The sequence below is a fragment of the Pristiophorus japonicus genome, chromosome 5 (genome assembly GCF_044704955.1).
Source record: "Pristiophorus japonicus isolate sPriJap1 chromosome 5, sPriJap1.hap1, whole genome shotgun sequence".
NCBI classification, from domain to species: Eukaryota; Metazoa; Chordata; class Chondrichthyes; family Pristiophoridae; genus Pristiophorus; species Pristiophorus japonicus.
Genome location: NC_091981.1, coordinates 287,618,604 through 287,645,719, shown reverse-complemented (window position 1 = coordinate 287,645,719; position 27,116 = coordinate 287,618,604). Strand labels below are relative to the sequence as shown.

At 48.4% G+C, this 27,116-nt stretch overlaps 1 protein-coding gene across 3 annotated transcripts in view; it reads left to right on the top strand.

Annotated features, from left to right (window-relative positions):
• Positions 1–27,116, top strand: part of dlec1 (DLEC1 cilia and flagella associated protein) — a 214,727-nt gene that overhangs the window by 109,581 nt on the left and 78,030 nt on the right. For all 3 annotated transcript variants that reach the window (XM_070881759.1, XM_070881757.1, XM_070881758.1), the window contains 3 exons: positions 3,081–3,220; positions 5,462–5,615; positions 8,279–8,389. In XM_070881759.1, coding sequence (XP_070737860.1) covers positions 3,081–3,220; positions 5,462–5,615; positions 8,279–8,389 — 405 coding nt within the window. The remainder of the gene's footprint in view (positions 1–3,080; positions 3,221–5,461; positions 5,616–8,278; positions 8,390–27,116) is intronic.

Here is a 27,116-nt window from a genome sequence, read left to right as displayed (position 1 = left end):
CTCCATCTTATGCAACTATACAGTGTCTACATAGAGAGTATGCATATATAACAAAAACCTTTCATAGTTTTAAAGACCTCTATTAGGTCACCCCTCAGCCTTCGTTTTTCAAGAGAAACGAGACCTAGCCTGTTTATCCTTTCTTGATAGGTATAACCTCGCATTTCTGGTATCATCCTTGTACATCTTCTCTGCTCCCTCTGCAGTGCCTCTATATCCTTTTTATAATATGGCAACCAGAACTGTACGCAAAACTAAAAAAGTAGGCAGATACAAACAGGCTCCGGGGAGATATTTAATTACAAAGATGCGCTATAAGGCGGTTCTGACGAGGAATGAAGGGTCTCGAATGAATGAGGAGATTCGGGCCAAAATATAAGGTGTGATTCTATGATCCCGCACTCACAGTCGGGAAGCCATGCTTGCAGAGTGATAGAGCCACAACATTTGTATTCTATCCCTGATTCTCTGATCAGTGATCCTTATGATGGCCTTGAGCATAAGATTGTGGAATCACCTCTACAAGGCACATGATAAAATGAAGGTTAGTCATAGAGAAGAATAACAACAATAACTGCATCTTGCAAGTGCCTTTATTGAATTTAAAGGAAAGGAACCTGCCACCCTTACCCACTCTGCCTTACAGATGAGTCTTAGTCCACACAACGCGGTTGACTCTTAGGGGCTGAAATTCAGACACGCCAGAAAGCTGGCCCACCTATGATTTTTTTTACCTGTTTTTTCCACCGGGAGCAATGAGGCAGCCGTCCAATCGATTTTCTGGACTTAGAAGACTTTTTAACGTTGGACCGGAAGTCGGTCATAATGGGGGTGGAAGTGTGACGGTAAGTCATGCTGAGGGGCGGACTTTGGGGCGGGATCGAGTCTCCGCCGCTGTCACTCAGCGGCAGAGCGGTGGTGACACACTCTCTCCTCTCCGTTAAAGAGGAGAGAATCAGGGATTTGTTTAGCTTCGGCCACTAGGCCACCAGGGAGGGTTTCAGCCGGGCCAGCGGCCTGGCACCCAAGAGTGGGTGCCAGGCTGCCTGTTGGTGGCCCGCCTGAACCTGGGTTAACAATAGTCCGGCCGACATGGAAGTCAGCCGGCAAAAGGCGGCCCTCGCCTTTAATAGCTGCCGCACCACCAGGGTAGAGAGAGAGCAGACAAGGTGCACCGACAGAAAAAGCTATCTGGGGCAACATTTAGCGGCTCGTGGATTCTTTTCAGCAAATTTGGGGCGGATTGAAATGGAGGTGAGGGATTGCCGCGGTGCAAGCTTTGATGATGCGCTTACGGCGGTTGGCAGCAGCGGGGCGGATGTGCGGACAGGCTGAAAAATCCCGGAGCTGAATTTGGGTCGGGCAGCCAATGGACTAGAACAGGGCGGCCACTCGATTCCGCCGCATGGCCGCCGCAAAACGGCAGTAACGGGTCTTATTGGGACCCTGAATTTCGGCCCCTTGGTGTCATGCTGTCACTCTCAGCTCTGAGTCAGAAGGTCGGTGGTTCAAACCCCACTCCAGAGACTTGAGCACAAAATCTAGGCTGACACTCGCAGTGCAGTCTCTGTCACAGGTGGGGCAGGTGGTGGTTGGAGAGACGGGTGGGTGGGGTGCTTGGGTTGTCGTGCGCTCCATCCTCTGTTTGCGCTTGGCTTCTGCTTGCTCCCGGCGAAGAGACTCGAAGTGTTCAGCACCTTCCCGGATGCTTCTCCACTTTGAGCGGTCTTGGGCCAGGGATTCCCAGGTGTCGGTGGGGATGTTGCACTTTTTCAAGGAGACTTCAAGGGTGTCCTTGAAGCGGTTCCTCTGCCCACCTGGGACTCGCTTGCCGTGTAGGAGTTCCAAGTAGAGCGCATGCTTTGGGAGTCTGTTATTGGGCATGCGGACAATGAGAACACATATTAGTGCGGAAGCAGGTCATCCTCGACTCCGAGGGACTGCCTAAAAAGAAGGAAGTACTGAGAGAGATGAGACGTTAAACTAAGGCTCCATCCACCCCCTCAGCTAGACATATAGGCTGGAATTTTGTCAAGGGAGACGGGAGGGAAACTCGGGAGGCCGGGTTTCCGCAGGCCCTGCTGACTTTAACGGCAGGGCCTGATTTGAATGCGAGGCCTCGTAATCCTGCCCGCAGCCAGCCAGATTGAGAGGCTTGCTGGCTGCGGGTGGGTAGGCTTCATAAGCGAGGGCCAGTCCGGGAAAGGGAGTATGGGAGGGGGTTCAGCAATCGATCGGTGATCGGAGGCCTCATGGCAGGGTGGGGGGGGGGGGAGAGGGTCCGATCGCAGGTGGGTGGTTAAGTTTGGGACACTGGATCCAGGACTTAAGTATAAAGCCACTTACCTCCTGGATGCAGCATTCCTGCCTTGGTTTAACTGCCAGGTTTCACAAATTGCGTGAAACCCGTCCACACGCAGTTAAACACAAAATAGACGGGGGAAAAAGAGGCTTCCAGCCTCATTACAATATTTAAATTGAGGTGACACCTCCTGGGAGCGGGTTGGTCACCGCTCCCGTCCCGCCTCTGACAAAACCTAAAGTGGGCGGGTTGGAGGCGGGATCAGGTCAGGAATTCCATTTTTAACACTTTAACTGCCCCCACACTCCAAACCCACCCGTTTCTTTACGGAAAAATTCTGGCCAAAAGATTCCATGGCATTATTCTGAAGAAAGGTAATGCAGTTCTCCCCGGCCAATATTTATCCCTCACCCAACATCACTTAAAAAATTGACTATCTGGACATTATTTCATTACTGTTTGTGGGAGCTTGCAGTGTGCAAATTGGCTGTCGCCTTGCCTTCATTACAACAGTGACTACACTTCAAAAGTACTTAATTGGCTGTAAAGCGCTTTGGGACATCCTTAGGTCGTGAAAGGTGCTATATAAATGCAAGTCCCTTTTCTTTCTTAATGCCCTCTGAAATGGCCCAGCAAGCCACTCAGGTGTTCAGGATAACTGGGGATGGACAATAAATACAGCCTTGCCGCATCCAAAAATGAAATACAGATAATAAAAGAGGGCATGTAAACGAGAAATATATGTTGAAGTGTGATGTGAAGCATCGTCTGATTGCAGGCCTCGCAGTTTACCTTTGGACCATCCAGTGGGGAACTCACACCACTGGCCGAGTACAGTGTGACTGTCCTGTTTACACCAACCAAGTGCCAAAGCCTGAGGACAGTTCTCGAGTTGATTGTGGAAAATGGAAGTACAAGGTAAGCAAGGCGAACTCACCTACCACACTTCCTCTTTCAGCCGGAAGGGCCGGTCAGCTCCCTCCACATTTTCCTGCATTCAGTGCTAACAAAGTTCTCTGAATTGATGTGAGGTTGCTGGTCTGGACCAAGCTCCTCTGATGTCTGCTGGATGCCCTGCTCCCCTGCCACCTCTTGCCTCCCCTTCCACCTCCTTTTCCTGTCTTCTGTCACCATGCCAGCCCTCCCAGCTCACCCACCTCAGATCCCTTCCTGCTCCCCAATGCTGATTTCACCACAAGGTCAAATCTATTCATGTGATCGTACAGCACAGGAGGAGGCCATTCAGCCTGTCATGACTGTGCCACCTCTTTGAAAGATCTATCCAATTAGTCCCACTCCCCTGCTCTTTCGCCGTAGCCCTGCAATCTTTCCTTTTCAAGTATTTATCAAATTACTTTTTGAAAGTTACTGTTGAATCTGTTCCCACCGCCCTTTCAGGTAGTACATTCCAGATCATCATAATTCCACATCCTTTGGTTAATGATTCACCCACCACTGTAAACAGCTTCTCTTTATTTACTCTATCAAAACCCCTCATAATTTTCAACACCGCTTTTAAATCTACCCTTTAATCTTCTCTGTTCAAAGGAGAACAATTCCAGCATCTCTAGTCTCACCCTCATCCCTGGTACCATTTTAGTAAATGTCCTCTGACAGCCTTCCTGTAATGTGGTGCCCAGAACGAGACACGATATTCCAGCTGAAGCCGAACCAACAAATTGCAAAGGTTTAGCGTAGCTTCCTTGCTATTGTGCATTGTCTCTTCCTCTGCTCCACTATTGGAGCTTCAGCCATCACACCCCCTGCACTGTAATTCAAACCCCAAAGCCCTGCGTCTCGCTGCATCGTTCTAACCTTCAACAGCCTCCTCAAAATCTACATTGTAACCGCACTTTCTGACTGCCCAGGGTCTGAATCACGCCCACCTCCCACCCCCTATGAAGTAGTCTTAGGTCGTTAAAGGTGCAATATAGTTACTGTTGTAGCTTTCCACGAGAGTGATTAGTCCAGCAGTCAAAAACTTGGGGCCATAAATACAAGATAGTCACTAATAAATCCAATAGGGAATTCAGGAGAAACCTCTTAATTTCGAGAGTGGAACTCGCTACCACATGGAGTCAATACCTTTAAAGGGAAGCTAGATAAGTACGTGAGGGAGAAAGGAATAGAAGGATATGTTGATAGGATGAGATGAAGCAGGGTGGGAGGAGGCTCGTGTGGAGCATAAATACTGGCAGATACTAGTTGGGCCGAATGGCCTGTTTATGTGCTGTAAATTCTGCATCAGTTTGGCTTGTGTGAGAAATTAGAAAATATCACCCTGGTGCAGTAGGGGTTGGGGAGGGCGTTCACCTGAGGCTGAGGCTGGGGCTTAGGCACATTATTGAGAGCTTTACTTTGCATCTAAACGTAATGACCTTGCCTGACCTGCGAGCACCTGATGTTGTTACTGGGTTTCTGAAATGGGATGGTGTTTCATTCTCCAGCATTTGCATCCCTCACCTTGATAAAGTGTAAACATTCATAAAAATAAATACACAAGCAAAGAAAAAACACTTGATAAAGAAAAGAAGAAAAAACTTGCATTTATATAACATCACCTTGCATTTATGCATCGACTTTAACACAGGAAAACTATCTTATATTAAGGCACTTCACAAGAGCGTTACCAAGCAAAATTTGACACAGAGGCCCATAAGGAGATATAAGGACAGATGCTTGATCAAAGAGGTAGGTTTTAAGGAGCATCTTAAAGGGGGAGAGAGAGGTAGAGCGACGGAGAGGTTTAGGGAGGGAATTCCAGAGCTTAAGGCCTAGGCAGCTGAAGGCACGGCCACCAATGTATAGCAACTTTACACCACCTCAGGATGTCCCAAAGCACTTTACAGCCAATGGGGTACTTTTGAAGTGCATCACTTTTGCAATGTAGGAAACACGGCAGCCAATTAGCGCACATCAAGGTCCTACAAAAAGCAATGAGATAATGACCAGATAATCTGTTTTAGTGGGTGTTGGTTGGGGAAAAAATATTGGCCAGGACTCCAGGGGGAGCTCCCCTGTTCTCATTCGAAATGGTGCCGCGGGATCTTTTACATCCACCTGAGAGGGCAGACGGTGCCTCGGTTTAACATCTCATCTGAAAGACAAGCGCAATACCAAGCAGGATCAAGGTCTGGTAACTACCATTTCCCTCTCTAGTTACGTTGCAGTGCAAGCTGAAGTGCAAGCAGTGCAGGTGTGCCTGCTGTCCTGTGCCGTCATGTTCAATGACGTCTACATCGGGGTCCCAGCACGGGAGACGGTGAAGCTCTTCAACCGGACGCTGCTGCCAGCAAAGTGCTCCTGGGGAGAGGTAGGTCTGAGAAAGGCCCTGTGTGCAGTGCCAAACAATCGCAGTATAAATACAACAATTCAATCCTCAGATAAGTACATCCACACTTATATTTTGTGCAGCCTCTGTACCTGTATTGATTGCAGCGTGTGTGCTTCTGGGAGGTGTGCTTTGACATGCTGGAGCCGTCTCATCAAGCGGTTCACACCCAAACCCGATCGGATCCTGCTTTCGGTTATCGTGCACGTTGTCGTCAAAGCTTCTTCTCGAAACATGCAGTATAACCGGCCTATCATATCCAGTTACCTCAAGAGGTCATTCTCTCTTCCTGCTACAAGGCTGTGAATAGGAATAAATAGGGTATTACGCTCCATGCATTGTTTTGGACCAGTTGATTGTTGGGTGCAGGTAAGTTATTCTTGTTGCTATGGTCATTCTAGGTGAGTGAACTAAGGTGGGTTGAATGGTCTTCTTTGTCCATAATTATCTTGTGAATTTGACCCTTTACTTTGACAAGTTACCTGAAATGTTTTACCCTCTACTCAAACTTGGACAGGCTCATGTGAATTAGAAGGTAACTCGCTATAATTTACCCTGAATGTAAATATTCAGAACTCTGAAGGAGAGTACTTCAGGAGAGAGAGTCCTTCATAAACTTAAGGTTATCTAAAACTCTGCTGCCCATATCCTAACTCTCACTAAGTCCCGTTCACCCATCACCCCGTGCTTGCTGACCTACATTGGCTTCCGGTAAAGCAACGCCTCAAATTTAAAATTCTCATCCTTGTTTTCAAATCCCTCCATGGCCTCACCTCCTCCCTATTTATGTAGCCTCCTCCAGCCCTACAACCCGCCAAGATATCTATGCTCCTACAAATCTGGCCTCTTGCACATCCCCAGCTCCACCTTGGTGGCCATGCCTATAGGTGCGGAATCCCTAAGCTCTGGAACATAAGAACATAAGAAATAGGAGCAGGAATAGGCCATATGGCCCCTCGAGCCTGCTCCACCATTTAATACGATCATAGCTGATCCGTTCATGGACTCAGGTCCACATCCCTGCCGCTCCTCTTATTCCCTTCTCAGTTAAGAAACTGTCTATCTCTGTCTTAAATTTATTCAATGTCCCGGCTTCCACAGCTCTCTGAGGCAGTGAATTCCACAGATTTACAACCCTCTGAGAGAAGAAATTTCTCCTCATCTCAGTTTTAAATGGTCAGCCCCTTATTCTAAGATTATGCCCTCTAGTTCTAGTCTCCCCCATCAGTGGAAACATCCTCTCTCATCCACCTTGTCAAGCCCTCTCATAATCTTATACATTTCGATAAGATCACCTCTCATTCTTCTGAATTCCAATGCGTAGAGCCCAACCTACTCAACCTTTCCTCATAAGTTAACTCCCTCATCTGCGGAATCAACCTAGTGAACCTTCTCTGAACTGCCTCTAAACCTCTTCTCCTCCCTACCAATCTTTCATCCTTTCAGATGCTCCTTAAAACGCTCTTTGACCAAGCTTTTGGTCATCTGTCCTAATAACTCCTTATGTGGCTCGGTGTCAAATTTTGTTTGATAACTCTCCTGTGAAGCGCCTTGGGATGTTTTACTAAATTAAAGGCGCTATATAAATGCAGGTTGTTGTTGTTGTGTAGGCTGCACATAAGCTCCTACACACCCATTGTTGTCCTTACCAAGCACAACTGGCTTCCTCGTAGATGCAGCACATTGATTTTAAGACTTATATCTTTATTTCAATCATGCTGGTCCAAGCTTCTCTGAACCATACATCCCAGCTTGCACACTCTGCACCGATCGTTCAGCCACTGAGCCCCTGTTCTTTGAAATTGCCTTCCACAACCACGTTACCTTTACCAGCTCTCTCCCTTTCTTAAAAGCTTAGGGGCTGGATTTTCGGCTTTGCTGATTGCGGGGCGGTGATGGCGACGGGGCAGTAAAGTTTGTGCCCGGGAACAGTTTGCGCCTCAGTTAGCAAAATTGGGCAGCTGGGCCCTGAGTGTGGGGCGGAGCGCTAAGTGTGGCGTTACACACCTCTCTAGGGGCGCTAGGCCGGCTGAGCATGGGAAAATCCCGAGCTAAAGAGCCGGCCTCGGGAGCGTTCGAAGAGGGGTCTGGTGAGGAAAAGTAAAACTGAAAAAAACCCACCAAAAACATTCCCAATCTATAGCCCACACCGCCACAACATAAATTGCAAAAAAAACATTTAAAAAAACAAAGACACTTACCTGAGGTGGACATTACTTACCTCACTGCAGTTGCTATAGGTTGGACTGCCCGTTTTCACAGGCGGTTCCAGCAGGGCGTGCTGCGTGGCGTACAGGTCGGGCGGTAGTTAAAAAACGAGCCAGTGTCGCAACCAAGGGCGTTGCACACCAGCTGAACTCTACCAGGCGGTAATGCTCCGCGCCCCGCATAACCGGCCCGGAAAACCCCCGCGGGGCGCTGGAAGCTGACCGTCTGCCCGGAAGAGCTCACCATTAGCATTGCCGCCACTCCGGGGTGAAAACAGAAGCAGACAGCACCGGAAAATCCAACCACCTGCCCCAACACTTGCAGTTTCCCGGCAAGCACTCTGAAATGTACTTCTCTACATGACGAGCATTGTATCAATGCATGTTGTTGTTGTAATAATACCCATCTGATTATGTGCATCTCTCTTTGTTAATAAGGTGCCTAAAAGTCAAGCACATCTGTGTACAGTCACTGTCATCCCAGCGAGCTGCACTTTGGGTCCAAATGAAGAGGCGGTGGTGTGTGTGGAATTAACAGTTTTTAGCATGGTGAGTGTACTAGAACATCATGGAGTCAGCATCAGCAAATGCTGTCAACTTGACGTATTACAATAAGGGGAGTATAATGTTGCATAGAATCATGGAGCATAGTAGGAGGCCATTCGACCAATCGTGTCTGTGCCAGCTCTTTGAAAGAGCTATCCAATTTGTTCCACTCCCCATAGCCCTGCAAATTTTTCAAGTATTTTTCGAATTCCCTTTTGAAAGTTACTAATGAATCTGATTCCACCACCATTTCAGGCAGTACGTCCAGATCACAACATTCACTGTGTAAAAAATTGGCTCGCCTCCCTCCTTAGTTCTTTTGCCAATTGGCATGCAGGTACAGCAGGCAGTGAAGAAGGCAAATGGTATGTTGGCCTTCATGGCTAGGGGATTTGAGTATAGGAGCAGGGAGGTCTTACTGCAGTTGTACAGGGCCTTGGTGAGGCCTCACCTGGAATATTGTGTTCCGTTTTGGTCTCCAAATCTGAGGAAGGACATTCTTGCTATTGAGGGAGTGCAGCGAAGATTCACCAGACTGATTCCCGGGATGGCAGGACTGACATATGAGGAGAGACTGGGTCGACTGGGCCTGTATTTACTGGAGTTTAGAAGGATGAGAGGGGATCTCATAGAAACATATAAAAGTCTTGACGGGACTGGACAGGTTAGATGCAAGAAGAATATTCCCGATGTTGGGGAAGTCCAGAACCAGGGGGCATAGTCTAAGGATAAGGGATAAGCCATTTAGGACTGAGAGGAGGAGAAACTTCTTCACTCAGAAAGTTGTTAACCTGTGGAATTCCCTCCTGCAGAGAGTTGTTGATGCCAGTTCATTGGATATATTCAAGAGGGAGTTAGATGTGGCCCTTATGGCTAAAGGGATCAAGGGGTTGGAGAGAAAGCTGGAAAGTGTTACTGAGGTGAATGATCAGCCATGATCTTATTGAATGGTGGTGTAGGCTTGAAGGGCCGAATGGCCTACTCCTGCTCCTATTTTCTATGTTTCTATATCTATGTTACCTTAAATCTCTGTCGTCTGGTTACCAACCCTCCTGCCAGAGTATCTCCCTATTTGTTCGTTCAAAAACCCCCTCATAATTTTAAAAACCGCCATAAAATCCTGGAGGGTTGGCAGTCGTATGCAGGATAGCTGTGTCCCTGTTGGTTGTAGGGGGTGGTGTGTGGGGTCAGGTTCACCTCTGACCTTCTGAGCGGTTCGAATCACTCCCACTCCCTAGGTTCCAGACATTGGATTTACTTGGGAATGTGACAAAGTGCAAGAGACAGCTGGTTTTAGTGCAAAGAACTTCGATTTTATTAAGGACAAGAAAATACAATGTCAAACTTGTAATCATTCAAATAAAGAACACTATATCACACATTCAAAGGGATTACAGAAATAATACACCTCCCACCTCCCAATGCCTAATTCTGACTAGGTTAAACTCCAGGGCTAACTGGGACTATGCTCACCAATCCTTTATTGTCAGTTGGCGGTGGTTTGCGATTTCGGGGTTCGCTGAACTCTGTAGGTTCTGCTTGCCGTACCCCGAACGTCGTAGAGGACTTCTCACTGCGTAGTCTTCAGTTGGGTGGTGTCCGCTGATGCGGTCGGGCGCGTATTGAACTTATGGGGTGAGTACCCACTTTCTTTCGTTAGCAATAGGTTTCAAAGTCTCTTTAGATAATGCTTCACCTGTTGGTAGTCAGGACTAGATTGTAGAGTGGTAACTTTCGAATCTTCGGTTTCTTCTTTGAGGAGTTTTGTTTGGGAGTTGGTCGATCGCGGTGTTTTCGATGGTACCACGTTGGCTGTGGTCGGTTGCTGCCGCGATGGCAATTACTGGGGTTACTGGGGCCGCTTTCTCTGACGTGGTGATGTTCTTCCTTCTTCTTCGATAGCAGGGCAGCGTGGCCCCGGGAGTGTTGTTGAGGCTGGAGAGGCTTGTTAAAACTGTTGTGGTGGTCTCTCTCCTTTCTCCCTCTGATGCATTGCCAATGGATGCTATATGATGCTGATAATGTCCTCTCAAGCATACCTTCCTTAAAACATGGCCCCAGTTATACTTTTGGAGCTGTTCTAATCTTCGCCTGATTCTTTTTTTAATTTTTGGCGGGCTTGATATCTCTTTGTCATATTTTGGCGGGCCCATTAACGTTAACCTGCCTCGGATGTGTCGATCTTTTAAATTTGTTTCTTGATAGGGAAAAATTAGCTTTGCTATTTGAAATGTCTGCCTAGGCTTGGGTTTTCCATGTGGGCTGGATGTGCCATTGTCATTATGTATATGCTGGATTGGTTTCTTGCTCACAGTGATGGCTGGCTATCTTTGGGTTGATTGTTGATATGTTAATGTCTCCTGGGGAGCAGGGTTTTCGAGTTTACACAATTCCTCACACAATTTGTTTTAGCTTCAATACCCCAGACAGTTTCAATACTCAAAACTGGTTTCTTTTGAAGGATAGTTATCCTTTAGTTCTTAGCCCTTCCCACACGGACCCAATCTTCCTTGTAAAATCCCAAATTCGATTAAAACTTGTATTTTTTTCCATGTGCACTTCAGGATCTCAAACTTTCTGGTTGCTAGTTCCAAATTAAATTTCTTTTCTAATGAGTCCAAGCACTGGCGGTGGGGGTTCCCACAAATTTTGCTTGATTGTTGCTATGCTAATGTCTCCTAGGGAGAAGGGGTTTTGAGTTTATACAATTCCCCAGACGATTTGTTTAGCTTCAATACCCAAGACAACTTCAATACCCAAACTGGTTTCTTTGAGGGATAGTTGTCCTTTAGTTTTCAGCCCTTTCCACACGGACCCAATCTGCCTTGTAAAAATCCCAAATTCGATTCAAACTCGTAGTTTCTTCCAGGTGCACCTTAGGATCCCAAACTTTCTGGTTGACAGTTCCAAATTAAATTCCCTTTCCAATGAATCCAAACACTGAGGGGCGGGGGGGTTTCCCACAAGTTTTACAATCCTATAGTCCCCCCTGTGATACTTTACATGCTAGAGTGTCATGCTAGGTGAGCAAAATTCCTGATTCCCAAGAGTCAACCTTCCCCTGTATTTACCTAACTAAACTTAAATGTGCATACCCCCTTTGAAATGCAGTCATTCCAATTATGTTACAGCATAGAGGGGATCCGACGGCCTCCATTACTCCAATTTACAGGAAATAAAGGTACATAGTCAAACACATTTTTAAGTAACATTCTTACAACACTTGACCTCTGCGTTTTTACAGCAGGTGCAAATTAAAACAAATCAAACGTGGTAATATGGTGCTACCCCTTCCTGTGCGATCCCCAAGTTTGGCCAGGGAGCGTAGAGCACCCTCTGGTGCCTGACCTGATGGCCTCTGCGTTTCTCTCGACAAGTGAGACACCATAAGTAAAGAATAATCACGAGTTAACAGACAACCAAAATGTGGGAAGCTATTCTGATCCCAGCAGGAACTTCTATGTTCCTGAAAATGTCCCACCAAGGTGGAATTTTGATCTCTAGAATTTTTCTCCCTATCTCAATTGTTTTCTGTTCTAGAGTATAGAAATGTTTTTGTGAGATTACTACAGCTTCTAGCAGAGCGGTAAGATGTTCGGGTAGAGGGGGAATTTCATAGCCAAAATGTACAACATAATCCTGCAGGTTGGTGATGTTTTCTCTCACAGTGAGGTGAACAGTGGAGGGTTCGGGAATGGGGACAATCCGTTCTTGGGCCACTTGAACTTCTGCCTCGGGTTTAAGCAAAAACTGCTGTCACTCACCGGACACCAGAAGTGTTGTCCATGCTGGTAGTGGGGCGCACTGGTGGTAACACAATATGTCCCACCCCCTATGTATGCTACTTGTGCCATTACCTCCATGCTACAGTTGATAGGCTGTGCGCCAGTAGCTTTAAACCCACACTGTGGTTTAGAATAGGCATTCAAGTGCTGGGGACACAGTATTATGTGTGCACCTCGGCTCCGGCACCCGGAGAGATCAGTACCCGCCATAGCGTGCTCCCACTTTATGACATACGGTGGGATCGCTGTGAAACGAACGTGTGCACCTCCTTGAATGACTCTAGTGTTCTCCACCCTGTATATCGGTGCGGATCGGGCTGCCCCATCCATGACCGGCATCCTTAGTACTATCCGCATGATGGTGTGATTAGAACGTCTGCAATCCACTGGGACCGAGTAGGCTTCAGAAGCTAGACAGAGCTGGCACGGGCTTAGTGAATTACTATATGGGTGGAGGGCTGCGAGGTGCTTGTTGCTGATTCAGGAGGGGACTAAACCCTCCCAAGTTGTTGCAGCCCTCGCCCAACAACCATGCCCCATACAGCACACACACCTTATTCTGTGCAGCCTGGCCTGAAGCATTCCTATCCTCCCATATGAGTACATTCACTGTCTGTGCTTGTTTTTCCAGCTCAGCCACGATTTCTTTTAGATGGACCGTCATAGCCTGGTCCTTGTGTAGTTCTGCGCCTACTACTGTGTTTTCCTCTTTTAGGATCTTTCTCAGTTGGTTCATTAGACCATTTATCTATGTTTGCGGTTCTATATCATCTAGGCTATTTATCACAGAGGATCCTGTATTATATGCAGTAAAAATGTCGTTAAAGGTTCCCCTTCTAGGTCTCCCCGTGCCCATGGTATCCCTAGCGTATAGGGTGTATAGATCTGCTTTGTCTACATTGCCAAAGTCTAACTCGTAAAATTTCTTGAACATTTCTTTGAGTAGGGCCTGGTATAGCTGTTCTGTTTCCTTCGGACACCATGCAGGTAAGTGCACCTCGGTAAGGTTTTTTTTTAAATTCGTAGCCAATCGTTCCAATTCTTTGTCAAATCACAAACGCCAGAGGTCACCTTGCACACGCCAAGGATCACTCTGCGCCAATGCTCTTAGCCAAAAGGCCTAGAGCCACTGCACCGTTCCTGGAAGTACTGCAATACCAGGTTCGTGCCATGGAGGTGGATGGGTCAGGTCCCCCACACACCTCCGTGTGTGGGGGACCTGAGAAGCGATAAGGTTTAAAATAACTGAAGCTACTGCATAGTGTACCCTCTGGTATAACACCTTTTCAGTCGGTACCAATACTAATCCATTCCCTGGTCCCTTGGTGGTGGTAGGACACCTCTCTATTATTGTTCGCATCGGCGGGGTCGTGTGCAGGGGTTTCTTAATGCGTGCTATAAGTTCGGTGGCGTTAATTGGGAATGGGGAGTGTGGGACATCACACCCATGTAGGCTGGAATCCCACCCCATCCCTTCCCCGTCATCTTGCCACTGCCTGGCGAAGGCGATTGATATGCCTGCAGGACAGATCTCCTCTGACCCCCACATGCAGATGTAAATTCTCTGTTCAGACTCCCACCACTTGTTCCAACACACCTTCACTCCTCCCCGTGTCCCCGTGATGGTACGGTACGTGTCATTACAGAGTCTTTCCCAGTCAGATTCCTCGTCCCCCGCGTCCTTGCTCAGCTTCCTGAGCCACCACCATCTACCCAGGGGAATCTGCCCTTTACAAGTCAAACACACACGTTTTCCCTCCGTAACACTGACCCGCGCAGCAACGACCCTATCCTGGGGCATGGAACGGACGCCTCCCCATAGGTAAACCCTTCCTGGCTAGAGAGCGAGTGGAATTAGACACCAGCCACCCTGGCCACCTCCCTTCGTGGGCATAAACAGCAAGCTCTTCCACACCCGGTGTGCTACCCCCTGCAGTCTCGATCAGTGCTCTCTCTCCCGAGCACCCATAAATGAGGGACTCTTCCATATCTCCTTGGCCGCTGCTGCTCATCCTTATCAAGGCGAGCAGGAACAGGACCCTTTTCATTGTGTTTTCCTTCCTGTAGGGGCACATAAAACAGATTGTCCAGCCCTGAGAAAAGCTCTCTGGCTTGACAAAAGGCGATTGAGTTCCAATTTGGGCTCATTTCTTCACAATAAAGTCTTTAATCAACTGTCTTTTCCAGTTCCCGTAGGAACTGCTGTCTGTTTTCAATTTTTGTCTCATCTTACTCTTTTCATTCTTGTAGTGCCTCTTTTACTGCCTACAAGATGGGGTTTTTTCCTTTCCCCAAGAACTACTACTGGTGCTTCCTTTAATAGCTGTACTGGTGGATTCTTCATACTCCCGGATGCTACCCAGTCTGTGCCTCTTCTAATAGCTGCACAGGCGGATTCTTTTCCTACCCCCAACTGGGCTCTTACACGTCTTCCTTCAAATATTGCCAGGCCTATGTCACTAATTTGGCACGGGCTGTCATCCGGACCTCTTCCATTACATATTTATACAAATGCTTTTATCCTATTTTACTCGTTTCACTACTTCCATACACGTGGTTTCTTTCGGTCGTGGTGACCCTAACAAAAAAACCTTAATCCTACGCTACGCTCAATTCTTATCATCCTAATTATGTACATCTGCCACCTGCCACCTGTCTCCGGGTGGCCAGGTTAACTTCTATTCTTCTCCTTTCTTCTCTGGCCTCTGGGTTTCCAGCGGGGCCGGTAGTAGGTCGGCCTGTACCGCAGGACCCGGTGTGTCCTGACCGGAGGTGGGTCTGAGTCCCACATTATCTGGGGAATGGCCCCTCTGGTGCTACAACACACCGCCCCTTTGAGGGTGGTGGCGGGGTTCACTTTGTTACCCAAGGGTTCGACGGCTGTGGGTTGGGGACTCCCAATTGGTGGCTGGTCCACCACTATCTCTTCCGGGGGTCCCTTATCGCCCAAGGCTACCAGCTGGGGGTCCCTGTTCGCAGGCTAGTCTCTGATCTTAGGTACCCCTTTGCGGCTGGTCCCTCTCCCAGGGCTGAACCACTTAAATTGAGGTGCTGGTGACCACGGTGTCTTAGGCCGTGGCATGCGTAGAGTCCTTCTCAGGGTTCTGACTACTGGGGATGCGTCCGAGTCCTCCAGTAACACAGTCGTCCACCCCTCTAGGTATAGTCTGTGAGTCTGCCTTGTCCCCTGTGGGATTTCCACAGTTGGGGGCTGCTGGCTGAGGGTCCCTGCCTTTAGCACGGTTCACTTTTTCTGGCCGTCCCTTACGGTTGGCTGCTATTCCGGGGTTGAAAAGCTTGCACTGGTTTATGTGGAACCACTTTGTACGGTGGGGCATCTTTACAGCATAGACCATGGGGCTTGCCTTGTCGGCAATGTGGTACGGGTCTATATATAGTGCTTCAAAAACCCCTACTCTAGCATAGTTCCTCACCATAACCTGGTCCCCTACCTCCCATTCGTGGTGTTTGTGGGGATCTAGCAGCAGTCGGTTGCTCCGATGCTGTTTTCCCATGTTGTTAGCAGCCTGCCAGTGAATCTGTTTAAGGTGTTCAAACAGATTCCTGACAAAGCTGTCCCGGCTCGCTTCCCTGAGCTGACCTTCCGTGAGTACCGGGGCTAGTACGTGGGTGGGGGTGCGCATGGCTCTGCCGGTCATGAGCTCGTACGGGGAGTACCCCGTGCTCTTTGACTGGCTGGCCCAGATCCCCATAAGGACCAGTGGTAGAACCTCTACCCACTTCTTGGGTGAGTCCCCTGTCTCCTTACGTAACCTTTCTTTAATAGTGCGGTTCAAGCGCTCCACAGGCCCGTATGACTGCAGGTTGTGGGCGACATGCCATTTCCCTTTGATGCCAAGCACCTTAAGGGTCTCCTGCATCACCTGCCCGGTGAAGTGACTCCCTTGGTTGGACTCCCGTACTGGGGTAGTCCCCATCAGGAGAACATCTCCCTGACCAGGATCCTAGCTATCCCTAATGCAGTGGCTGTTTGGCATGGGAAGGCTTCCACCCATTTGGTGAACACATCCACCAACACTAGGCAGTACTTGTAGACTCCCTGGGCAGTGGGTAGGGGCCTAATGTAATCGACCTGGATCGACTGCCAGGGTCCCTCTACCCTCCTGATATGTCCCATAGACACCTTCCTTTTCTGGGGGTCAGGGTTGTTGACAGCGCACACCAGACAGCTGGCGCAGAGTCCTGGCCACCACCCTGTCTGTTCCACTCGTTGCCAAGTGGTCTCAGGTCCGTGGTGTCCTGTTCCTGGACCCTCGTGGGCCAGCTGGAGGAATTCTCTCCGGTGTTGTTGCGGTACCACCCATTGTTCCCCCTTGAACAGTATGCCCTCTTTAATGGCAATCACTGCGGTGCCGTACGGGCCGTCTACCTTCTCCCCTTTAGCTAGCGTGTTCAGGACAGTTTTGAGAACGGGGTCTTGGGACTGAACCGTTTTCAGGTCCGGGGGCAATGCTATCCCTGCCCTCCCTGCCGTCCCAATCCTGCCTCTAACTGCGATGGGGCCTGGGTTGTACGGATCCCAGAGCTTGCCCGTGCGGCACCTTGTTTGGCCAACATGTCAGCCTGCTGATTTCCCTCGCTACGGGGTTCAGTGGTTGAGTGTGCCTTCACTTTGTGTATATAGACATTTCCTTCCTTCCCCATGATCTTTTCCAGTAAAGGCTTGATTGCCAGGGGTCTCCCGTCAGCAGATGTGTATCCGCAATGGGACCAGATAGCCAGGTATTCCGTACACGAATTGCATGTGAACATACTGTCCGGGCAAATTGTATATGGGGTCGGGAATTCTTCAGGGTGTGTGACCACGTACACCACCGCTGACAGTTCAGCGTGCTGGGCACTCATAGTACTGGGGAGTTTAATCGCCAGGGCAATGCCTGCCTCGAGGTCATAAACTCCGCAGCCCGTGAGTCGTTCACCCGTAGATACCGTGCTTGAACCGTCTACATAGATTTCCAGACCTGTGGGATGTAACCCGGCCCGAAAGCTTACGTTAACTTCCCATACCCCTTTTACGGAACACCGGTGGGCTGTCCCTGGATAGATCATGTTGGCTGCGAGCCTTGGCTCGCAGAGACCCTTTACCCTTAGATCCACCTGAAAGAGGAGTAGGGTCCAGCGAGCAATGTGGGCACTGCTCACCGTCCCGTCCTTGATCCTCCCATTCAGGAGCATTTGCGTGGGCGTATGTTGGGTAAGGAGTGTGATGGGGGACCTCCCTGTGAAGATTAATGATCTTTTCACAGCCCAGTGAGTGGCTGGGAGGTGCCTCTCACAGTTGGAGTATCCCTTTTCCACGTCCGTGAGTATCCTAGAGAAGTAAACCACTGGTCTCAGCCGGCCGTGCCGCTCCTGGAGCAGTACTGCACTCAGACTGTCTCCACTGGCTGCTACCTCCAGGAAAAACTCTTTCCCCCATCAATAGCCCCTAAAGCTGGCGCGGTCTGCAGGTCTTTCTTGAGTTGGATAAATGCTGCCTCGCAACCTTCGTCCCAATCCCACTCCACTCCCTTGTGTAGGAGTCAGAGCAGAGGGGCTGCTGTGGCTGCATAATCCTCAATGAAATCTCTGCAGTACCTGGATAGCCCTAGAAAATATCTTACTCCTGTTATTGTGTTGGGGGCTGGTAGCTTCTGCACTGCTTCCCTTCTGGCTTTGTCAATGGCTCTTTCCCCAGCGCGCACAGTCAGTCCCAGGAACTTTACTTCCTTCTGGTCAATCTGTGCCTTCTTGGGATTCACTTTAAACCCCTCTTCCTTCAGTAGCTCCAGCAACTCGGCCAGCAGTGGGCCATGCTCCTCCCCCTCATCGGTGAATAGGAGCAGGTCGTCTACATACTGTACCAACTGCTGGGGTTCTATTGAAGTTCTTTAAACAGTTGGCCATAAATTGATGGAAAATACTGGGGCTGTTTTGGAAGCCCTGAGGAAGACAGTTCCAAGTGTATTGCTGGCCTTTAAAGGTAAAAGCAAACTTGTACTGGTCTTCTCTTCATACCAAAATCCGTTGGAAATATCCAGCACCGTGAAGGTGGTTGCGGAGGCTGGGATACTTCCAATGAGGTCGGCGACGGCAGCAACTGTGGGTGCACAGATGGGGATCTTACGGTTGAGTACTCGATAGTCCACCGTGGCTCTCCAGGAGTTGTCCGGTTTCTTAACCGGCCACAAGGGAGAGTTCACATGGGTAGCTATCGGTCTCAATACCCCCTGTTTAACCAAGGAACCCAAGGCTGTTTTCATGTTTACCTCCACCTCCCTGGGAAAGTTATACTGTTTCTGTGGTCGGGTCATGGGATCCCCATCTATGCTAACCTCGACCTCGTTTATCCTCCCACAGTCATGTTTTTGAGTGGCAAAAGCTGCAAGGTGTGCCCTCACATACTTTTGGTACTCCATCGGAGTGTTACTGACCAGTGATTCAAGGTCGTAACCCTCCTTTGGCTTCATGGTGCACACCGACCCTTTTCCCCGTTTTACTGAGATAACTGCCACCTCACTCTCCTGTCCCGTACATACTGACCCCCAAAGACAGTAGTTTCTTAAATCCACTAGGATCCCGTGGCCTAGAATGAAGTCAGTCCCCAGGATCCCCCTCCCTTCCTGTTCCCACTTCGTCAGGATACAAGTCCACTTAGTGTGGGGTGTTCCCAAACGAATAGAGAGCGGAACAGAGAATGAGCCAGCCTGCTCGGCGCCTGTGAAACCCATCAAGCTGTAGGGGACCCCGCTGGACAGAGGTGAGGCGGCGGGGTTAGCTGCAGACGAGGGTGCTTGATGCACCGGTATCCAGCAGATAAGTCCCTTTCACCTTTTCTACTTGCATCTGAACGGTTGGTCTCCCCCATGCATCGTACTCGAGGGAACACAGGTGGACAGGCCGTGCCTGTCCTAGTCACTGTTTTGGTTGGGATGGGGCAGATGGGATTTCGCTCCTGGTGGCGGCGGCTACCCTCCCAGGACCATCTAGCATTGTTCGGAGCGCAGTCATGAGTGTGTCAAACGTGTGGGGAGCGACTGGTTTCTCGGTCTCAGTCCTTTTGGCAGGGGCTGGAGAATCCTTCCCTGCACTACTCTTCCATGGATTCATACAATCTTTTCCCCAGTGCCCACTCTTTCCCCACCCAAAACAGGTACGTTTTGTATCGGGGGGGTTACCCCGCTCCTGGCGCCATTCCCTCTTATCCTGACTAAGTCTGATCTCATGGACCCTTCCCTTGGGTGGGTGCTCTTCCGTCCCCCTGCCATTCCGGTAGGCCAGGGTCAGTTGCCTGACCACTCCTTGCTCGGTGGCCTGGGGATCTCTCGGCTCAAACCAGGCCTCAGCCTTTGTTCTGATCCGCAGTGAACTGTTTGCCACCTAGCTTCGGAGCCAGCGGGCTCTCTCGTCCCGAGTTAGGTGATCCCGGTTGAGGTCCCCACCACAGGCGCTCTGGTATACAGGCCACAGTCTGTCTGCGAAAGCCTGCAGGGTTTCCCCTGTGAGCTGCACTGTCTTCTCCACTCTGGACAAGGGCCTCCCGTCATGACAGCCCATGGCTTCTAGAATGTCTTCCTGAATGGCGACACAGGTGCACTGCCCTCGTTTGCTCTCGGCAGAGAGGGACTGGTATAGCTTGCCATCCAGTGAGAGGAGGAGCATTTTTGCTATCTCGGCATCATCGCACCCGTTGATATCCCCTGCCTGTTCCACTTCCATAAAGTGGACCAAGGGTTCTCCCTTTGGAGTGAGCTTTCCCAGGTGGCTTATCATAGCCCTAAGCTGTCAGGTAGTATGGGGAACCACAAATTGACTTTCCAGGGGCCCCTGACTCCCAGCACCGTTGGGCGGGCCAAACTTCTTGCCGGAACGGGCACATTGGCTCTGGCTCTTGCTGCTATGGCTCGCCCACCTCTCCCTGCTGCCAAACCGAGCTGAACCTCAATGCCACAGGTGGTGGTGGTCTGCTATCCCTATCCGCCCCGCAGCCCGTCCGTCCCTCCTGCTGCCGAACCGGTATAGTCACCGGCGCCGCAGGTGGTGGTTGAACATTTTCCTCCTTCTCTTCCAGGTTTACCCGGGCTGTACCCGGGTTTATTAAGCGTACCATGCCTTTGGCCTTGGACAGAGCAAGGGTTAAACTCTTGATTTGTTGCTGGCAGGGACCGTGGTCTCCCGACTCAAACCATTAGTGTTGGCTACTTTATAAGCTGCCTCTATGTCTCTTAACTTCTCCTCCTTTTACTTGAAGGGTAAGGCGAGTGTTTTCCTCCCGCATTATTATTCTTAGCCTCAGTAACCTGACACTGAAAATAGTCCTGGCTGTTCTTGAACCTCTCCATTAGCTGCGCCTTTCCATGCTTCAGCTTACGGAGTTCTCCCCATAACCTTTCTCCTGCCATAGCCCTTTCATGCAATGTTTCTGCACATTCCCACAGTTCTGCCTGCAGTGACTCGATGTTCTTGTCTAAGAGTTGGACCTTTTCTATTGCCTTTTCTACCGATTCTTTATGGTCCTTGCTTGCTGTCCACTGGGCCGCAGCGTGTCCCAGACACTCAGCGCGCAACAGACCAAGCACCCATTCTTTAGTGACATTCACTTTCTTGTACACATCGGAGGAAATCCTCTCTTCCATCTTAGTTATCTCCTCCAACACAGCACTCTCTGCATCACATCCTTTATACCAAAGTCCTGCCATTCTGTAGGGGATGGTGTGTGGGGTCAGGTTCACCTCTGACCTTCTGAGCGGTTCGAATCACTCCCACTCCCTGGGTTCCAGACATTGGATTTACTTGGGGGACGTGACAAAGTGCAAGAGACAGCTGGTTTTAGTGCAAAGAACTTCTATTTTATTACAGACAAGAAAAGTACAATGTCAAGCTTGAAATGACTAGAATAAAGAACACTTCACCACACATTCAAAGGGGTTATAGAAATAATACACCTCCCACCTCCCAATGTCTAACTCTGACTAGGTTAAACTTCAGGGCAAACAGGGTTTATGCTCACCAATCCCTTATTATCTGTTGGCGGTAGTTCGCGATTTCGGGGTGCGCTGGACTCTGTAGGTTCTGTTTGCCGTACCCTGAACGTCGTAGAGGACTTCTGACTGCATAGCCTTTACTTGCGTGGTGTCTGCTGATGCAGTAGGGCGCGTATTGGATTTATGGGGTGAGTACCCACTTTCTTCCGTTAGAAATAGGTTTTCAAGTCTTTTTCGGTAATGTTTCACCTGTTGGCAGCGAGGACCAGATTGTAGAGTGGAAACTTTCGACTCTTCAGTTTCTTCTTGAGGAGTTTTGGTTTTGGAATTGGTCGATCGTCGTGCTTTCGATGTTACCACGTTGGCTGTGGTCAGTTGTTGCCGCGATGGCGATGTCCGAAGTTATTGGAGCTGCTTTCTTTTCGGTAGCAGGGCAGTGTGGCCCCAGAATGTCGTCGAGGTTGGAGATGTTGGTGCTCAGATTAGCTGCAGTGGTCTTTCTCCATCCTTCCCCTCTTCGAAAATGGATGAATGCCTGCTCGCTCGCTCGCTCTCTTCCTTCTCCCTTGCATCCCATCCGTTAAAAAAACCGGACCCCAGTTATACTTTTGGAGCCGTTCTAATCTACGCGCCAAATCAGCCCCGATTATTTGTTTAATTTTTGACGGGCTTGATATCTCTTTGTCAAATTTTGACGGGCCCATTAATGTTAACCTTTTCTCGGATGTTTCGATCTCTTTAATTTGTTTCTTGATCGGGAAAAATTAGCTTTGGTATTTGTAATGTCTGCTAGGCCTGGTTTTCCATGCGGCCTGGATGGGCCATTATCATTATGTATGTGCTGGATGGTTTTCCTGCTCAGAGTGATGGCTGGCTATTTCTGGGTTAATTGTTGCTATGTTAATGTCTCCTGGAGAGAAGGGTTTTCGAGTTTACACAATTCCCCAGTTTAGCTTAATACCCCAGACAACTTCAATACCCAAATTGGTTTCTGTAAAGTCCTGTACCTGCAGTACAGACTCACACGAGGTACATGATGAAGTCAAGGTCACTCAGGACCTGCACCTTTATTACACAGCTCTCGAATGCCACACTTGCCTGAGACCTGTCTTTATATACCTGTCTGGGACAGGTATCCAGTGTCTCCTGCAAATGCACCCCTGGTGGTAAGGTAAGCTTGTGGTTACAGGTCATCTCTAGTTACAGTCATGTATAGCATGGTAAGATACAGTTATGTCGAGGAACCAACTGGGGGGGAGGCCATCTTAGACTGGGTGTTGTGTAATGAGAGAGGATTAATTAACAATCTCATTGTGCGAGGCCCCTTGGGGAAGAGTGACCATAATATGGTGGAATTCTGCATTAGGATGGAGAATGAAACAGTTAATTCAGAGACCATGGTCCAGAACTTAAAGAAGGGTAACTTTGAAGGTATGAGGCGTAAATTGGCTAAGGTAGATTGGCGAATGATACTTAAGGGGTTGACTGTGGATGGGCAATGGCAGACATTTAGAGACCGCATGGATGAATTACAACAATTGTACATTCCTGTCTGGCGTAAAAATAAAAAAGGGAAGGTGGCTCAACCGTGGCTATCTAGGGAAATCAGGGATAGTATTAAAGCCAAGGAAGTGGCATACAAATTGGCCAGAAATAGCAGCGAACCCGGGGACTGGGAGAAATTTAGAACTCAGCAGAGGAGGACAAAGGGTTTGATTAGGGCAGGGAAAATGGAGTACGAGAAGAAGCTTGCAGGGAACATTAAGGCGGATTGCAAAAGTTTCTATAGGTATGTAAAGAGAAAAAGGTTAGTAAAGACAAACTTAGGTCCCCTGCAGTCAGAACGGGGAACAAAGAAATGGCAGACCAATTGAACACGTACTTTGGTTCAGTATTCACTAAGGAGGACACAAACAACCTTCCGGATATAAAAGGGGTCAGAGGGTCTAGTAAAGAGGAGGAACTGAGGGAAATCTTTATTAGTCGGGAAATTGTGTTGGGGAAATTGATGGGATTGAAGGCTGATAAATCCCCAGGGCCTGATGGACTGCATCCCAGAGTACTTAAGGAGGTGGCCTTGGAAATAGCGGATGCATTGACAGTCATTTTCCAACATTCCATTGACTCTGGATCAGTTCCTATCGAGTGGAGGGTAGCCAATGTAACCCCACTTTTTAAAAAAGGAGGGAGAGAGAAAGCAGGGAATTATAGACCGGTCAGCCTGACATCAGTAGTGGGTAAAATGATGGAATCAATTATTAAGGATGTCATAGCAGCGCATTTGGAAAAAAGGTGACATGATAGGTCCAAGTCAGCATGGATTTGTGAAAGGGAAATCATGCTTGACAAATCTTCTGGAATTTTTTGAGGATGTTTCCAGTAAAGTGGACAAAGGAGAACCAGTTGATGTGGTATATTTGGACTTTCAGAAGGCTTTCGACAAGGTCCCACACAGGAGATTAATGTGCAAAGTTAAAGCACATGGGATTGAGGGTAGTGTGCTGACGTGGATTGAGAACTGGTTGTCAGACAGGAAGCAAAGAGTAGGAGTAAATGGGTACTTTTCAGAATGGCAGGCAGTGACTAGTGGGGTACCGCAAGGTTCTGTGCTGGGGCCCCAGCTGTTTACATTGTACATTAATGATTTAGACGAGGGGATTAAATGTAGTATCTCCAAATTTGCGGATGACACTAAGTTGGGTGGCAGTGTGAGCTGCGAGGAGGATGCTATGAGGCTGCAGAGTGACTTGGATAGGTTAAGTGAGTGGGCAAATGCATGGCAGATGAAGTATAATGTGGATAAATGTGAGGTTATCCACTTTGGTGGTAAAAACAGAGAGACAGACTATTATCTGAATGGTGACAGATTAGGAAGGGGGAAGGTGCAGCGAGACCTGGGTGTCATGGTACATCAGTCATTGAAGGTTGGCATGCAGGTACAGCAGGCGGTTAAGAAAGCAAATGGCATGTTGGCCTTCATAGCGAGGGGATTTGAGTACAGGAGCAGGGAGGTGTTGCTACAGTTGTATAGGGCCTTGGTGTATAGGGCCTGGAGTATTGTGTACAGTTTTGGTCTCCTAACTTGAGGAAGGACGTTCTTGCTATTGAGGGAGTGCAGCGAAGATTCACCAGACTGATTCCCGGGATGGTGGGACTGACCTATCAAGAAAGACTGGATCAACTGGGCTTGTATTCACTGGAGTTCAAAAGAGTGAGAGGGGACCTCATAGAAACTTTTAAAATTCTGACGGGTTTGGACAGGTTGGATGCAGGAAGAATGTTCCCAATGTTGGGGAAGTCCAGAACCAGGGGTCACAGTCTAAGGATAAGGGGTAAGCCATTTAGGACCGAGATGAGGAGAAACTTCTTCACCCAGAGAGTGGTGAACCTGTGGAATTCTCTACCACAGAAAGTAGTTGAGGCCAATTCACTAAATATATTCAAAAGGAGTTAGATGAAGTCCTTACTACTCGGGGGATCAAGGGGTATGGCGAGAAAGCAGGAAGGGGGTACTGAAGTTTCATGTTCAGCCATGAACTCATTGAATGGCGGTGCAGGCTAGAAGGGCTGAATGGCCTGCTCCTGCACCTATTTTCTATGTTTCTATGTACAGTAGTGTGAGATACATGACATCACCCTCCCTCAAGGTCTTATTGTCTTTATAGGTTCAGTCTCTCAGGTGGTCTACGCTCTCGCGTGGAGCGACTTAGTTGTGGTTCAGTTGTTTGCCTTGGTGCCTGTTTTTCTTCCGGTGTGATTACTGGTATCTCGCCTGGGCTGTCTCTTTTGTTCAGTATGAATGTTGGTGTCTCGCCTGGGCTGTCTGTTGGGATTGCCCTTTCCTCAGGTTGTTCCCTCTGTCTGTCCACATTGTAGTCTGCCTCTGGTTCAGCAGTGTTGTTGGTAAATCTACTTTTGACTTGGTCTACATGCCTCCGGCAGGTTTGGCCATTGTCCATTTGTACCACCAGTAGCCTGTTTCCTTCCTTGCCTGTTACTGTTCCTGCAAGCCATTTGGGATCCCTGCCATAGTTTAACACAAACACTTTGTCCCCAAACTTTCTGGTTGACAGTTCCAAATTAAATTCCCTTTCCAATGAGTCCAAACACTGGGGGGGGGGGTTTCCCATGAATTTTGCAATCCTACATGGTGCAAGATGTTCCTGTTATAATCATTTCCAGCATATTAAAAACTTGCAGTTGTAGTCTGTGGAAGGATTTATCTAGCTCTAGTTTGCTGACGATGTCTAGCTCTCGTCCTTTAGCAAACCGGGGCAGTAGACGGCAGATGCACTTCAATTTCAATAAATGTTAACAAATTAGTATGGGAGCAAGGAACCAACTACAATGGAGTAAGTATTAAATACGTGGCATAGCATGCTGATTTAAAAGAAAAGATTTAGCGGTTACAGCGGATTAATCCATGAAACTAAGCATAATGTTTAGCTGTAGCTTTGATAATAAAAGGGAAAATGAAATAGTGGGTTACATTAGCAGAAGGACTGATATAGATTTAAAGAGGATTACGTTGTTCCTGCGTACGGCATTATTCAGTTCCCATCTGGAGCAAAGTAAGTTGAGGTGAAACCAGAGGCCCCCCAGCATCTTTGGGCAGTTAGTGGTGAGCAATATATACTACTTTGCCAGTGTCACCCATGTTATGTGAATAAAGATATTTTTTAAATATCTAATTGAATTTTTCAAGATTTTGAAGGGAGTCGGCAAAATTAATTGAGGCAAATTGTTCAATTATGGTGAAGGGTTCAAATATTGGGGACACCCCTTTTAAAATTAGAAAGTCGGGGTAAGAAGGGAATTCAAGTGGAACGCTGTCACCCAAGGATAATTGAGTCATGCAATAACTTACCAAAGAAGGCCATTCAAGTGAATAGTATAAATGGCTTCGACAGCACCTCTCAAACCCGTGACCTCCACCACCTTGTAGGACAAGGGCAGCAGGTGCATGGGAACACTACCATCTCCAACTCATTTACTTGGACATATATCGCTGTTCCTTGGTCAGCGCTGGGTCAAAATCCTGCAGCTTGCTACCTATCAGCACTGTGGATTTATCTTCATCACATGACTGCAGAGAAGGCCAACCATCACCTTCGCAGAGCAACTAGGGTGGGCAATAAACACCGGCCTCGCTAGTGACGTCCACATACTGAGAATGAATTAAAAACAAAGTCAATTGGATGTGTTTCTGCCAAGGCATGAGATTGAGGGAAATGTTGAGAGAGTGGGCTGTGAACAAGTGGCGGATTTGTTAGCCTAATGGCCTTTACCGGTTCCTGTACTATAAGCACTGTAAATCGGCAAGTAACACCTGAATTGGTGTACAAATCATGGCAACATTTACTCTAAATCATCATCATCATCATCATCATCATCATAGGAAGTCCCTCAAAGCGAGGATGACTTGCTTCCACGCCAAAAAGGGATGAGTTCACAAGTGTTACGATGAGGGACCTGATATTCCAGATCCCGAACTACGTCTTTAAGGGTGGAAGATGCCTGTGCGTGGATTTTTTTAACGTGTGGTGGCCGTTGCACATCAGCCACCACATGAGCTTGACAGAGCTAGGTCTTGGTCCAGTGGCAAGGATTACCCAAGACTGGAGACCAGCTCTGTTGCACGGACCTAGAGCTGGCTTATGTACTAGTGAGTAAACGAATACCACTAATACGGTAAATGGCATCAGTGGAAGGTGGCACATTAGTACAGATTCCATACCCATGCTTAATTACCACTCTTATTTATATACTGAGACAAATTATTACAGAAACTGAACAGTTAGTGAAGAACGTACCTGCACCTTAGTTATGTGAGTCTCACAATGCGAGTCGTGGTGTGTATACATCAGTTGGTTGGAAGACATTTATTTATTTTTGCCTGGGGAGGGTGAAGCTCCTTTTATTTACTCCAAGCGCCATAGTGCCCATAGCTGAGAAAACAGG